A 16356-nucleotide genomic window follows, 5' to 3' on the forward strand; every position below is an offset into this window, starting at 1 on the left:
CAATCTTTCTTAGCACGCATCCTAGCGGTTCTTTCTTTGCACTCATCAATGGAAATTCTCATGGCCTTGAGAGACTCATTGATATCATGCTTAGGAGAAATAGATCTAAGTTTCAAAGAATCAACATCAGAGAAATTCTATCAACGTTCCTAGCTAATTCATCAACTTTAAGCAATTTTTCTTCAAGCAAAGCATTGAAATTCTTTTGCGAATTCATAAACTCCTTAACACTAGTTTCAAATTCAGAAGGCATCTTATTAAAATTTCCATAAGAATTGTTGTAGGAATTACCATAATTATTAGAGGAATTACTAGCATACGACCTAGGATTAAAGTTTCCTCTATACGCGTTGTTACCAAAATTATTCCTACCAACAAAATTCACATCCATAGATTCATTATTATTCTCAATCAAAGTAGACAAAGGCATATCATTAGGATCAGAAGAAACACTTTTATTAGCAAATAATTTCATAATTTCATCCATCTTTCCACTCAAAACATTAATTTCTTCTACAGCATGCACTTTTTTATTAGTGGATCTTTCGGTGTGCCATTGAGAATAATTAACCATAATATTATCTGGGATTTTAGTAGCTTCTCCTAAAGTGATTTCCATAAAAGTGCCTCCCGTGGCCGAATCTAAAAGATTTCTAGAAGCAAAATTCAATCCGGCATAAAAAATTTGTATAATCATCCACAAATTCAAACCATGAGTAGGGCAATTACGTATCATTAATTTCATCCTCTCCCAAGCTTGTGCAACATGTTCATGATCAAGTTGCTTAAAATTTATAATATCGTTTCTAAGAGAGTTGATCTTAGCGGGAGGAAAATACTTAGAGATAAAAGCATCTTTGCACTTATTCCAAGAATCAATATTATTTTTAGGCAAAGACGAAAACCAAGCTTTAGCACGATCTCTAAGCGAAAAACGAAAGCTTCAATTTAACAATATCATTGTCTACATCTTTCTTCTTTTGCATATCACACAAATCAACGAAGCTATTTAGATGGATAGCGGCATCTTCACTAGGAAGGCCGGCGAATTGATCTTTCATGACAAGATTCAACAAAGCAGCATTAATTTCTCAAGATTCAGTATCGGTAAGAGGAGCAATCGGAGTGCTAAGGAAATCATTGTTGTTGGTATTGGTAAAGTCACACAATTTGGTATTATCTTGAGCCATCGTGACAAGCAAGCAATCAAACACACGAGCAAACAAGAAGCAAGTGGAAAAAAGAGGCGAACGGGAAAAAGAGAGGGCGAATAAAACGGCAAGGGTGAAGTGGGGGAGAGGAAAACGAGAGGCAAATGGCAAATAATGTAATGCGGGAGATAAGGGTTTGTGATGGGTACTTGGTATGTTGACTTTTGCGTAGACTCCCCGGCAACGGCGCCAGAAATCCTTCTTGCTACCTCTTGAGCACTGCGTTGGTTTTCCCTTGAAGAGGAAAGGGTGATGCAGTAAAGCAGCGCAAGTATTTCCCTCAGTTTTTGAGAACCAAGGTATCAATCCAGTAGGAGGCCACGCACGAGTCCCTCGCACCTACACAAACAAATAAAATCCTCGCAACCAACGCAATAAAGGGGTTGTCAATCCCTTCACGGTCACTTACGAAAGTGAGATCTGATAGATATGATAAGATAATATTTTTGGTATTTTTATGATAAATATGCAAAGTAAAGAAAGCAAAATAAAAACGGCGCCAGAAATAGCTTGTTGACGGGAGATTAATATGATGGAAAATAGACCCGGGGGCCATAGGTTTCACTAGTGGCTTCTCTCGAGAGCATAAGTATTACGGTGGGTAAACAAATTACTGTTGAGCAATTGACATAATTGAGCATAGTTATGAGAATATCTAGGTATGATCATGTATATAGGCATCACGTCCGAGACAAGTAGACCGACTCCTGCCTGCATCTACTACTATTACTCCACACATCGACCGCTATCCAGCATGCATCTAGAGTATTAAGTTCAAAAGAACAGAGTAACGCTTTAAGTAAGATGACATGATGTAGAGGGATAAATTCATGCAATATGATATAAACCCCATCTTGTTATCCTCGATGGCAACAATACAATATGTGCCTTGCTGCCCCTACTGTCACTGGGAAAGGACACCGCAAGATTGAACCCAAAGCTAAGCACTTCTCCCATTGCAAGAAAGATCAATCTAGTAGGCCAAACCAAACTGATAATTCGAAGAGACTTGCAAAGATAACCAATCATACATAAAAGAATTCAGAGAAGATTCAAATATTGTTCATAGATAAACTTGATCATAAACCCACAATTCATCGGTCTCAACAAACACACCGCAAAAAAGATTACATCGAATAGATCTCCACAAGAGAGGGGGAGAACATTGTATTGAGATCCAAAAGGAGAGAAGAAGCCATCTAGCTAATAACTATGGACCCGAAGGTCTGAGGTAAACTACTCACACATCATCGGAGAGGCTATGGTGTTGATGTAAAAGCCCTCCGTGATCGATGCCCCCTCCGGCGGAGCTCCGGAAAAGGCCCCAAGATGGGATCTCACGGGTACAAAAGGTTGCGGCGGTGGAATTAGGTTTTTGGCTCCGTATCTGGTAGTTTGGGGGTACGTAGGTATATATAGGAGGAAGAAGTACTTCGGTGGAGCAACGTGGGCCCCACGAGGGTGGAGGGTGCGCCCAGGGGGGTAGGCGTGCCCCCCTACCTCGTGCCTTCCTGTTTGATGTCTTGACGTAGGGTCCAAGTCCTCTGGATCACGTTCGTTCCGAAAATCACGTTCCCGAAGGTTTCATTCCGTTTGGACTCCGTTTTGATATTCTTTTTCTGCGAAACTCTGAAATAGGCAAAAAAACTGCAATTCTGGGCTGGGCCTCCGGTTAATAGGTTAGTCCCAAAAATAATATAAAAGTGTATAATAAAGCCCAATAATGTCCAAAACAGAATATAATATAGCATGGAACAATAAAAAATTATAGATATGTTGGAGACGTATCACCTCCCTTGTCCCCGTGTTCTGCTCCTCCAGCGGTAGTACCGCTGGGTGAGCAGTAGTACCGCTTATAAGCGGCACTAACGCCCCAAGGTTCATTCTGTTGCTCTATTTGCTGCTTCTACTGCCCGAGCGGTAGTACCGCTCGTGTGCGGGCTAAGCACATAACAGTTGGATTTTTCCCCTCCTATAAAAGGGGGTCTTCTTCCCCAATGAACCTTATCCTTTGAGCTCGTGTTCTTCCCCCATTGTTGACCTTCTTCAAGCTTGCTAACTCTCAATCCCTCCATGGATTCTTGCTAGTTTTTGGGGGAAAAGAGAGAGGAGATCTAGATCCACATTTCCACCAATCACTTTCTCCTCTATGTGAGGGGAACCCCTTGGATCTAGATCTTGGAGTTCTTTGTGTTCTCTTCTTCGTTCTTCCTCTCATTTTCTTCCCTAGCATTAGTTGCTTCGGTGGGATTTGGGAGAGAAGGACTTGGGCACTCTGTGTGCCCTTGCCATTGCATTTGGTGCATCGGTTTGAGTTCTCCACGGTGGTACGCGGAAGTTACAAGTTGAGAGGCTTATTACTCTTGGGTGCTTAGTACCCTTGAGCTTGTTCCTCTTGGGTGCTTGGGCGCCCTAGACGGTTGGTGGTGTTCGGAGCTTAATCATTATGGTGTAAAGCTCCGGGCAAGCGTCGAGGTCTCCAATTAGGTTGTGGAGATCGCCCCGAGCAATTTGACGGGTACCGGTGACCGCCCCAAGGGTTGCCAAAGTGTACGGGTTCGGTGACCGCCCCCAAGGGTTGCCATTTGTACGGGTTCGGTGACCGCCCTCAAGGGTCCCTTAGTGGAATCACGGCTTCTTGCATTGTGCGAGGGCGTGAGGGAGATTACGGTGGCCCTAGTGGCTTCTTGGGGAGCATTGTGCCTCCACACCGCTCCAAACGGAGATTAGCATCCGCAAGGGTGTGAACTTCGGGATACATCATCGTCTCCGCGTGCCTTGGTTATCTCCTACCCCGAGCTCTTTACTTATGCACTTTACTTTGTGATAGCCATATTGTTTCTTGGCATATGTCTTGCTATCACTTTGTTATTTATCTTGCTTAGTATAAGTTGTTGGTGCACATAGGTGAGCCTAGTTGTTGTAGGTTTTGTGCTTGACAAATTAACCGCTAGGTTTATTCCGCATTTATTCGAGCCTAAACCGTAATTATTTTAAAGTGCCTATTCACCCTCCTCTAAGCGACATCCTCGATCTTTCACTAAGAAAGTCACGCGCCAACACACATCAATTTGATCCATTCTTTGTACACTTTTTCTAATTAATATTTGTTTTGGCCATTAACTTTAGAGAATGCAATGAATTGGACAATGGCATACCATCCGTGCATCAACTATGTGTTCATGGAGTACTAAGTTCGGTTCGTCAAAGAGCCAGGCATGCTTCTTAAGTACTCCCTCCATCCTAAAATCATTGTGAAGTTGTATTAAAGTTCAGACACTTATTTTAGGACAGAGGAAGTATTATATAGCAACCATTTGGTACATGTGGATATTAGTCTTTCGATCATCTTCTACAACATAATGAAAAGCTGAATGTCAGAATTACTTTTGCATTGTCTGGGAATCTTTATTCGAGTGCAGGGCGACATATCTGCTCGATACGTGTTTAGACGGCCGCTGTTGACGACGGCTTGGCAAGAAACTAACGAGGAGTCCACGAACCGCCGGGGAGGCGAGGATGACATCTTGGCACGCATGGTTGCCATGGATGAGTCTGCTCGACCGCCGACAACTCTCGTCTGGGCTCACAGACTGACATGGACTAGCTCTTCATGAGAAAGCCTGAGTTATAATGTCTTGATTTGAAGTGAAGAAAGAGAAAAGAAAAGAACAAAAATCGGGATGAGTAGCTGAGAATAGTCTGTGTGCTTTGAGATTGTATTTGCCACGTGTCATCAATTAGGGTGGGTCTAATTTACCGGGAGATGGATCCGGTCTTAGGATTTTTTTCCTAATCCACACCTCCTTCTCTCTCCTATGGTCTAACCCCATATGCCGCCATGGCTTTGTGCCGAGCCAGAGGCACCCACTGCTCACCCACATCGACGACTAACTACACGTGCTCCGATCCTGAGCCTTCTACCATAGTCAGAACGGGTTGGCACTAGCCCACGTCTGAGCGTTCCTTCACGTCCTCGACGAGTGCCTCCTCGTGATGCCGCAATCCTGACCGTTGCGCTGCGCCGCCAAGGATCTCGTCGCCGCCATAGCCAACCCATGTTCGGGCCTCCGCCACGCCTGGTCACGAGGTGGCGCGCACGGCGGCTGAGGCAGTGGGTGGCACCGCAACTGCATCAACCTCTATCTTCCTCGACCCATAATGCCTAACCCAGACGCCATAATTCCAGTACAGTTTAAGCCCGAAGCGTCTTCTAATGGATTGGTGCTTAAATGAGGTGCTAAGTGCATTAAAAACCTTAGCAACTAATCTCTACTCCTAATGTCTCAGTACGTAGGTCGTTCGTTGGTTTCGTTCGTTTCCCACACTTCCATCGATCGATATATGGCCCTACCCCGCGATCTCCCCCCACCCCCACCGATTTCCCCCCTCCCTCCGTAAACCAATACCGGTTTTAATTCATCATCAAACCCACACATCCCATGCCTAGAGAAACCGAACCAACCTTTCCATCCTTCCAGCGATCTCACCCTTCCATATAACACACCAATCCTTCCATCGATCCCACCCTTATAAGAGACCAATCAAACCATATCGAAGGGTGGGTTTAAAACCTTCCATCCAAAACATATCGCATCGTAAAAAGCTTCCATAAACAACAACAATGAAATCGCGTAGCAATCAAATATTTTCGCTCTTTCCACGCCGCAGGCCGCAGCCATCGTCGTCCTCCGCACGACCACGCCAACTCTGACAATTTTGGTTTGTGGTAGGCGTGTAAACTACGTGAGGAGGGTGCGTCCTCTATGAGAATTTGGCTGGTCGTTTTCGTCGCTGGCGGCTGCGGCGAGGACGTGCAGAAGGCAACAGCTCGAACTTGATGCCCTTTGCCTCCGTCAAGGACAGTGTCGAAGGTGCGTAATCTCAATCCTCCTTTTAACGTATTTGTGCCTGTGAAACAAGTAGAAGATTATTAAAATTTTGCTGACATTCTCAGCAGGTGTACACGTGGTGGAGCATTGGGAAGGGCCTTAGGATGATATGATGTATAAGAACAAGGCCCTGGCCGGGCCTGGGCAGTGTTTTTGGGCTGGGTCACCGGGACCGAGGCTCGAAGGGCGGGCAGGCCCGAGTCCGAATCCAGTCAGGGCCGGGAAGGCGATCTGAAAACCCAGAACCGTCCGATCCGATGATGATCATTATCCACCCGTGTATTTTGGCCTGGACCGGCCCGAACAAACCTGCTCGCTCGATCGATCCGCGCGGTTCAGATTCAGAACTCAGAAGTCTCCCCCACCCCACCCCCCGTCCACCACCACCAACCCGTCGCAACCCACCGGAAACCCTAACCCTAGCCAGGCCAGGCCACGCCGGCGAGTCGACGGAGCCGCGGCAGCGCGAGCGAGGCGAGTCGGAGGAGTCGAGGTAGTCGCGGCGCCACAGCGCCACAGCGCGGGCGGGCCGAGGGCGCGGCGCCGGCGGCGGCAGGTCCTCCCGGCGGCCTCCTCCTCCCCAGTAAGCCCCCGCCCCCTCCTCCCCCGGCCCTGATCCGCCCCCCGCCCCCCGGGGGTCCCGTACGCGTCGGGTCTGGTGAGCCGGTGGCGTCCCTGACCGAATCGTTATTGTCTGTTTTCTCATCTCATTTAGTAGAAAATATAAATAATAAGAATAATCTGTATGTACCCTTCTTTCTTTTGTCTTAGCCGAACCTATGTTGTGCTTGTTCTTGACTGGCCGCTGCCGCCTGCAATGTCCATCAGTGTTGAGATGCCATTTGATATGCCAGACATGGATTAATCCCAGTGGCGACCTTACTGTTAGTGTAATTACATTTAATTATCGTCTAACACTGATAGCCTGGTGGATCTTTCTTGCATGCAATGTAGCTGTATCCTTCAAAATCCTTGCAATGATGATCTTAGTGTATCGATGCATCCTTCAAGATCCTTCATTTTCCTTCTTAACCAATGAACGACGTGTTAGTCATGGTTGATTTACTGGTTACAAAACACACTTCAGCACAAGGCTAGAGTTTATGTGCTTGCTGTTGGTCATTCATGCGGGGTCCGCTGGTTGGCGTGTTTAGTTTTTTACTTGCAAAAATGGAGCTTTTGCTTGTGGCGTGATTTTTCTGAATGCCGCTTCACATTAGTTGCTTGCCCGTTCTTGTTCATTACCATTTGGCCCTGGACATCTATTATTATGTGGGGTGGTTGTAGCTGCTGATCAGACTGTTACTAACTTATAAACATGTGGATTTCCAGTGATTTAGGAGGATGATGGCGCAGGCCCTGCAAGGGATCCAGCAGCAGTATGCGCCGAGTGGCTTGCCTGTCCAGAAACGTTATACACACGAGACTGCAGTGCAAATTCTTCAGCTGGATAATATGGATTCAGATACTTCCCCGGTCCGACTCGTTATCAAGCATAAAATGTAAGTACTCAAACCACCGATATCGAAAGCAGTGCTGGTTCATTATGATAGCATTGCTTACATTCGGTGTCCCTTGTTTTAGCTATTTTACTGCATGTAGTACCCATGTTTATCGCATTGTTCATATTCCTGTAGTATGCATTGTTGTGCTGTTCTCGAGGACGATTTCAATGGCGTGGCCTTTTTCTACATGTAAAATATAGTAAATAGTATTAGGAGAAACTTCTAAATTTTGGGCAAAGTGAATTGTCACTATTTAACTTCAGCCATATACATCCGTGCAAAATATGTTTGCCATACTATGATGTATGACTACCGTCTGTGCTTTATTGTTTGAAACCCATGCATAGTTGATAATTCAGATGATATTAGAAGTGGTAAGAAAATGAAGTGGTTCTATCTTTCTAACTAATTTATCATTGATATATTTCCTATCTCAACGTTACATCCTGATCTCTTTATCTATCCAGTGTAACCTACCTGAAAGGAAGGGAGCAATTCTATAACCTGCACCCACGATATCTTCTGGCAGTTTCAAAAAGTATTGATGAGCAGCTTTATAAGGATGCAGAATCAAAGGTTTGTTTTACTTGGCGTAGCAAATATAACTCTTCCCTCTGTTTCACTATAATCGTGGCTGGCCTCACTCGTTGTGCTTTGTTTGGAGTTATTTCTGCTCTCTGTTACATCATCTTCATTTGTTATCTTTTATGTTGTATACTGAACATAAACTTATTGTCAAAGTTTGAGCTATTCTTGTATTTTGTTTTGTTTTTCGTTCATGGTACTGTTTACTGTTAGATTATGTGATATATTCATGGAATTCTACAATTTATTAAATTATATTATTACAATTCTGAATGACTTGTTATTTGCTAACACCTAGTTCTTTTCTCTCAGATCGACTACATGGATTTTGAGACTTTAGAAGTTAGGCTGAATGCTCTTCTCAGTCGTGGATCATTTGGCAACAGTAGATATGCTTTGGCTTCTTCAGCATCTTTACCGACATCACACTCAGAACAGCCTGGGATAGAAGTAACAGATTCAAGTATACAGAATGGTAGAGCTGTACCTGGTTCTGTTAATCCCCCCCTGCCTGCTAGAGACATATCACATAATGTCTTATATTCTCAGGGTGAGTTAAGATTATTAGTTTTCTTTCTTGACCTCACAGTACAACTTCAGTATTTTAACTTCGGATTGATTTTAGTAGGATTTGCACCAACCAGTCACCATGAAGCTGCTGCCAGCTTTGTTCATTCATCGGCTGATAAGATTAAACAGGGGCCTGAAAGCTTAGCAAACGCCACTGCCGGACCATGTGTGTCATCACTACCAAAATGCAGTCCCTGTATTGCTGGAGATTTCAGTGGTGGAGTGCGAACTGGCCATACAAAATACCATTTCCCAGGTTAGTTGTTTTACTTATACCATGACTTATGTATGAAACTGAGCTTAAGCTATTTTGCATCATAAACATTATGACCAAATTGTGCCAGGCGATGTTCATCAAGTTGATAGTCAACAACCATCGACATCGGGTAGTTCCAGTTCTGTGTCTGCGATGTGTGATCGAACCGCAAATTCTACAAATAACAACAGATATTCCGCTGGCCAAGTATCATCGTCTCTGCAATACAGAGAATGCGGGAAAGTATTGTATACGCGGAGCCACCCAGTAGAGGAATCAAATCAGTCAAATATCACAGCCGGATGCCACGACTTGTATATCCATGACCAATCTAAAATTCGCACCGACATCAAGAGAGAATGCGGACTTGAAGGATGCATGCAAATGGATGAAACATGTTTCTGCAGGGAGAAATGCTCAACTTTAAACACAAAATTCAGTTATGACCAATGCAGCTATATTGCTGCTGACTCTGATAATTGTATCTCTATAAGAGAGGCAGTGAAGGGAGCCGAACAGACATCAAATAGCACTGTATCAAAGCCAACTTCCCCTACTTCGGATGAATCGTCTGGCAAGCATCATCCGGCAAAACGATTGAGGATCAATTCTCCCAGGCCTGTCCATGCTGATAAAACAAAGTTTCCAAAGGAACTACAGCCTGCTGCCAATGGAACTTATGTCTCTTCTGAAACAGTACAGTCTGAAACCACAGCATTACCTACAAAGTCGCCATCTGGCTGTTCCTTGCTGGACAGCAATGCTAGCAATAACATGGAGATTGTTAGATTGCCGGAGACTGCTATGCAAGCTGAAGAAGGGTTGTGTCATCGAAATGGTGACATTGAGATGAAGGAATTGTCATGTTATGGAAATGGTGACATCGAGATGAAGGAAGGGTTGTGTTATGGAAATGGTGATATCGAGATGAAGGACTCAAAGCTTAGCTCAGTGGATCAAACATCATTAGTAGCCAGCTTAACTGCAACGAAGAAAAGAGGGGGTTCAATACTTTATGCCCTAACTGCTGAGGAGCTTAGAGATCACATGAAAAGTTTGAACCAACATATTTGTCCGGTGAGTGCAGAGCCCGTTCTCAGAGGTTTGCTATTACTGTAATATCACTTGATGCTTAGTTATGCCACCGAGTAATATGCAACATAATTATTACGTTATTCGACTAGAGTTTGGGTCAAGAAGTGTTAGTTTTTGTTTTATCATGGTAACTGGATCGCCTGTATAGTGCATAATATTTAGTTATTTCAAGCTATCAAATTCGTTGACTCAGTTGCTTTTTATTTTCAGAGCCAAGTGATGACAGAAGAACACCCTTCAGGCTTGCCTGACCAAAATACGTGCAATTTATGTGGGATGGAGAGGATTCTTTTTGAACCTCCTCCACGATTCTGTGCTCTCTGTTTCAAAATAATAAATTCGACCGGATCCTATTATGTTCATGTGGAAAACGGAATTGATAAGGCTTCAATATGTGCCAAATGTCACCATCTTAGTACTGCAAAATTTAAATATCAGAAGAGATCAAATTACGCAGAAACAGATGCTGAGGCTGAATGGGTAATGTGCTTTTCTTATCTCTCTACTTATTCTTAAATCTTAAATTATATATACGAATTCCTCATCTTTTGTTCAACTTATCTCATTTCAGTGGGTTGAGTGCGATAAGTGCAAAGCTTGGCAGCATCAGATATGTGCCCTTTTTAACCCGAAAGTTGCAGACGAGGAGGTGGAGTATACATGTGCCAAATGTTTATTGAAGGAGAGGGATAGTGGAGATATAATTTTGCCGGAGTCACCTACTGTTCTAGGAGCATTAGAGTTACCAAGGACTAAACTGAGTGATCATATTGAGCAGAGACTTTCAGTGCGGCTTGAGCACGAACGGCTGCAGAGGGCAAGAGCTTCAGGAAAAGACATTGAAGAGGTATTTGTGCCATGTTTGTGATTACCCTGTAGACTTGTAGTACATACGAAACAAGTCCCGTGAGTTATCTGCAACTATTGACCATACATCCCTGTTTTAAGACTTATTTTATTATTTCCCAGGAGTTACTTGCTCTTCCTGATCCATGTTAGAACTTACACATTAGCTCGAGTATTGTTAATTTCTAATCTTCTACCGCCGACTTTTCAGTTCAGTATCTATATATAGGTGGGTAATATTAGTTGCATTTCAGGATCTTATTTTGTTAAACTGTACTCTAGCTTAGTTATGTGGTTGAATTTATTGGATTCAAATAAACATAATTTGATGTGATGATCCATGTCATATTATAACTCATGGCCAACTTAACGATAGAAGAATTGTGAAAACATAGTGTTGATCTATATTATTTTCCTCTATTTAGGGATTGTGTTACAGTCTGATGTCAACTATGTGGTAAACTTATTTTAATTTTCTTTTTTGTGCTCCAATGTTTAGGTACCAGGAGTTGAAGGTCTTACTGTTAGAGTGGTTTCTTCAGCTGCAAGAGTGCTTCAAGTCCAACCACGTTTTCGGGATTTTTTTAAAGATGGGAAATATCCCGGGGAATTTCCATACAAATCAAAGGTGATTGGATGATACTCCCTCCGTCCGGAAATAGTTGTCGTAGAAATGGATACAAATGGATGTATCTAGAACTAAAATACATCTAGATACATCCATTCCTCGGACAAGTATTTCTGGACGGAGGGAGTACTTTATTAGACAATCTTTTTCCACAGTATCCATGTTAATAGTAATTTCAGATATTTAGTACATAATGAGGGCTAACTTTTAGTGCCTTTTGTTCTATACAGGCCATTCTCTTGTTTCAAAAAAATGAAGGTGTGGATGTTTGTCTATTTGCCATGTATGTACAAGAGTATGGTTCTGATAGCCCATTACCAAATCGAAGGCACGTTTATCTTGCATATATCGATTCTGTCAAGTACTTCAGGCCTGAAATCAAATCTGCAAGTGGGGAAGCTCTCCGAACCTTTGTGTACCATGAGATTTTGGTATGAGAAATACAAATATTGAGCTGATTACGTAACTTTCTTAAATAATTCATGTTGAACTGAAATTATTTTAATATGGTTCTCTCTTGTAGATTGGCTATTTGGATTACTGCAAGAAAATAGGATTTGTAAGCTGCTCCATATGGGCTTGCCCATCTACAAAGCGTGATGATTATGTTTTGTATTGTCATCCCACGTCACAAAAAATGCCCAAGTCTGACAAGCTTCGGAGCTGGTCAGTATATTTAACACGATATTTATGATTTAAACCTAATTATTTGTTTATGGGACTTAATTGGGCTTTCTCATGAATCTTCTTAGGTACCAGAACTTGATCAAGAAGGCTGTTAAGGATGGTGTAGTTGTGGAGCGTAATACATTGTACGACTTCTTTCTTCAGCCTACCAGTGATCGCAAGGCCAGTATATCTGCAGCATGCTTGCCATACTGTGAGAATGATTTCTGGCCTGGAGAAGCAGAGAGACTCCTTGAGAAGAAAGATGACAACACCTCACAGAAGAAAGAGCCACAAGTAGGAAGGCTCATGCGTGTTGCCAAACGTGATGACAGGAAAGGAAACCTTGAGGATAACCTTGAGGATATCTTGCTAGTGCACAAAGTTAGTTAATTTTACTCTTGTTTTAATCCCCCTCCCAGTATAATGTTGGCACTGACATCATATTTTTCATTGTCGATAGCTTGGAGAAAAGATGCGAACAATGAAAGAAGACTTCATTATGCTTTGTCTGCAGCGGTTTTGCAAGCATTGCCAACAACCTATTGTGTCTGGTAAAAGTTGGGTTTGTACCTGCTGCAAAAACTTCCATCTTTGTGACCAGTAAGTATTTCTTCAGATCACTATTTTTTTTATACCTACAGAATCTGCTGCCATAATGTTTCTTTTTGTAGAATGAATCTTCTGTCATAGTTATGATCACATTGAATTTGGTAGCAGTACTGAGAATACCTTTTTCTTATGAAAAATAGCTGCACACACATGTTATCATCTAGTGCCTAGGCCCTTGTAGCTATCAGCTTCCAGTTTCTTTTTGAAATTTGAATTGATCATCTGCCAATCAAATTGCAAAATGTACTTACATGACCCCTGTTTTAAAACTTCTCAGTTTTTGTTCCTCGATAATCACCCATTTCATTGATATAGCATCCATTATTGACAATGTTTCGGTTGTTCTTCCTTGTAGATGCCATGCAGAGGAGCTAAGTGCTCCACTAAAGGACAGGCATCCAGCTACAACAAAACAAAAGCATGCATTTCAAAGAGTACTGCTATAAACCCTGCTATACTTTTAGTTCATTTCACCGGTCAAATAAGCACAATATGCATGCTGCTATTTGTTAAATGTATGATGAAATTTATACTTACCGGAGTAACTACCTGTTCTACAGATAGAGGAAGAACCTCTTCCAGAGACTGATGATGGAGATCCAACAATGGAAAGCAAGTATTTTGACAGCAGAATCGATTTCTTGAAGCACTGTCAAGACAATCAATACCAGTTTGATACACTCCGACGGGCAAAACACTCAACAATGATGATTCTTTATCATCTACATGATTCAGCTTGTTCTGCTTGTCACCAGGCCATGGATCAACGATTTGCGTGGCGGTGCCTGGTTTGTGCCGGCTGCAACTTTTGCGATTCATGTTATAAACAAGACGGTGAAAAATTGCACATTCATAAACTCAAACAGACGGAGCAACAAGTATTACCAAACTACACTCTACAGGTATCCTTTGTAATTCTCAGCTAGCGTAACTTTTCTGCATTGGGCTTACTTTGTAGTGCTGTGGAAAAATAGTTACAGAAGTAGGAAAAGTTAATTAAACAAACAATAAAATAGGCAGAATTTGGTTAGACAAACGTGATTATCACAATCCACCACAACGCCGGCTGGATGTTAAAATTTGCACGGGAGATTCTAAAACTCTCATGTTTTGTTCTCTCACCTAATTCAGGTACAATTTCTATGATTAGTGTTTTTTTTGTGTGTTTCTTGGAATATGATTTTTGGTGGCATCAGTTCTTGACCTTACGTGCATTGCACCATTACTTTTTACTTGACTTTTTTGTCACTGTTTCATATTTGTGTTGGAGGTGCTTACTGCTTATGCTCACCTGTTTGTCTTGATAGTATCTTTTGTTGACTTTGAGCATATCCAGTTTAATAAGCAGTGTGAACCATGAAAGATATTCCTTGTTTTGGATTTCTGTGTGGTGGTTGTGTTCATTAATTGTCCTTTAAAAAAATGTTTGATACCAATGATGTTGATATTTTCAAAGCAGGACTACCTTGAGGCTTTGGTGCATGCATCAAAATGCTTCTGTGCTGCACGTAGTTGTGCTTTCAAACTCTGTTTTACAATGAAGAAGTTGTTCTTCCATGGTGTACGATGTGACATCCGCAACCGAGGAGGTTGCAGGAAGTGTATCTTCATGTGGAAACTTCTGCTCACTCATGCAAAACATTGCGGTGACGGGGGCTGTTCTGTTCCCAGATGCAGGTAAAAGTCATGCCTTTTCATGCCAGCTTATTTGCATTACTCGTTATATTATGCAGCTCCTTTCCTTTGTCGGGGTTTCTGATGATATCTTTAATTCCATTTTATTTTAGGGACATCAAGGCATTCTTCATGGACAAGACCAAAATGATTGCTGGGCCACCTTGTGCCGTAGAGTGCTAGCGGATCCCATCCGAAATGAACTCTGCCGTGAACTACCAAGTAGTGGTTTTTTCTCGAGCAGGAAGATTCGTTGATGAAAACGCAATAAGCTGCTGTTTGCCGCCGTACATCAGCAGGATTGCATTGCAAAGTAAATAAAATAGCGGCGACTTGGCGGCGGAGGCACCAGCAGCTGAGTTAAGTTAGACTGTTTCGCTGGTATTCCCTGGAATTTGCGCGCGCGAAGAAGGCAGCAGCGCGTCGGGAGGAGATACCAGCAGAAGCTTGCATAGGCAGACAGGCATCCTCTGTAGTAGTGTCTGTACATAGACATGTATATATAGTTGGTTTTCTTTCTTGCAAAGCCATACATAGGATAGAGGATTTTGTTTGATTGTTTCTTTTTGTACCCCCTGATTGGATTGAACAAGGCCACAATTTTGTTCAGCCTTGCTGCTGTACTGTGGCTCTGGCTAAATCCAAGTTCATTCAATTATTAATGTGTATACGAAAGAAGATACCCCTCAAGCTGCATATACTTGTGCTTGTAGCATCTGCATTTGTTCATAATCTCCTTTTTTTATTTAGAAGAAAGGACTGAGGTCATCTCTAACCGAACACCTAATAATACTCTCCCTAGAAAAAAAAATTGAAGTAGATATTTTCTTACATAATAATTTTAAACTTGATAATTTAAGTGCACGCAATTTAACAATGTTTTCAAATTAATTCATTCAAATTCAAGAGCACGAAAGCGTTCAAATAAGTAATAATCCAAGTAAGGCACAAGAATCAAGTGCTATGAAGTGCCCACAAGTGCTCAACAAGATCATCTTGGATCATGTTTGCACTATGCTTTGACTCCACTTATGGCCATTGACAACATAGTTGGTAAGGTGGAACACATTTGGCAGCAAGCCTTTCCAAAAGTGGTGACGTCGAAAGGACATTAAGGTTATTTTAAGAGCCAGACAATGGTGATCTCGAAAGGACTTTTGTGTCGTTTAGGTTTCCCTAAGAATGATGCCGTATAGTTCATTTTGTGTCCTACAGTACCTTTTATGCTTCATTCATCGTTCTTCCGCGCTGGTGCAATTATATATGAACACATAGCATTATCTGCCAAATCTTTTTCCATCCACAAAGCTCTCATTTATATGTGGTGTGTTGCACATCTGTTTCTGGCACAAACAGGTCAATATAGAATGCTAAACAATTCGAAGACATTTAAAAAAAGTGCCGTAACAATGGTTTAATCAAATAAAATGGAACCATGGTTTTGACTTGTTACTAAATGTCTTCTATTTTATTTTAGCAGTAGTAATTCTTTCTATGCCTACTCTTTATTTCATACCACTACAAAACGAAGCGGCAACTCCGAGGTGTCTTTTACTTCTAGGAAGCTAGGAAGATTATAATTCTGTGATTTCTAAACACATGTGTGTGTGTGTTGTTGGGGGGGGGGGGGGGGGGGGTAGATCAGACAGCCCATTGATACACAATAGTTGGATGGGAAGTAGATGAACTCAACCACTCAAGGAACAATCTGAATATATAATGGAACACCACAAGAGGACAGTGAGATGTGAACTGCACCAGCAGTGTGCAATTATGAAGAGTAATCAAGGAGCCCTCCTAGCTACTGTATCTATAG

General features: G+C 42.3%; 1 protein-coding gene across 4 annotated transcripts; it reads left to right on the forward strand.

Annotated features, from left to right (window-relative positions):
* The first annotated feature begins 6399 nt into the window (after positions 1 to 6399).
* Positions 6400 to 15255, forward strand: LOC109766860 (probable histone acetyltransferase HAC-like 3). Of its 4 annotated transcripts, none has more exons than XM_020325619.4 (17): positions 6400 to 6686; positions 7436 to 7605; positions 8076 to 8184; positions 8506 to 8743; positions 8819 to 9019; positions 9108 to 10096; positions 10325 to 10594; positions 10686 to 10961; positions 11460 to 11588; positions 11819 to 12019; positions 12112 to 12254; positions 12341 to 12638; positions 12718 to 12857; positions 13222 to 13300; positions 13427 to 13768; positions 14323 to 14543; positions 14654 to 15255. In XM_020325619.4, the coding sequence occupies exons 2-17, from the start codon at positions 7448 to 7450 to the stop codon at positions 14721 to 14723; spliced, it is 3864 nt and encodes a 1287-aa protein (XP_020181208.1). In that variant the 5' UTR covers positions 6400 to 6686; positions 7436 to 7447; the 3' UTR covers positions 14724 to 15255. The 4 variants fall into 4 exon arrangements, with proteins under 4 accessions (XP_020181208.1, XP_020181210.1, XP_073367485.1 ...); XM_020325621.4 differs by having other exon boundaries at positions 6405 to 6686; positions 8822 to 9019; XM_073511384.1 differs by having other exon boundaries at positions 6405 to 6686; positions 8822 to 9019; positions 14326 to 14543.
* The last annotated feature ends 1101 nt before the right edge of the window (positions 15256 to 16356 follow it).

Source organism: Aegilops tauschii, chromosome 3 (genome assembly GCF_002575655.3).
Source record: "Aegilops tauschii subsp. strangulata cultivar AL8/78 chromosome 3, Aet v6.0, whole genome shotgun sequence".
NCBI lineage: Eukaryota > Viridiplantae > Streptophyta > Magnoliopsida > Poales > Poaceae > Aegilops > Aegilops tauschii.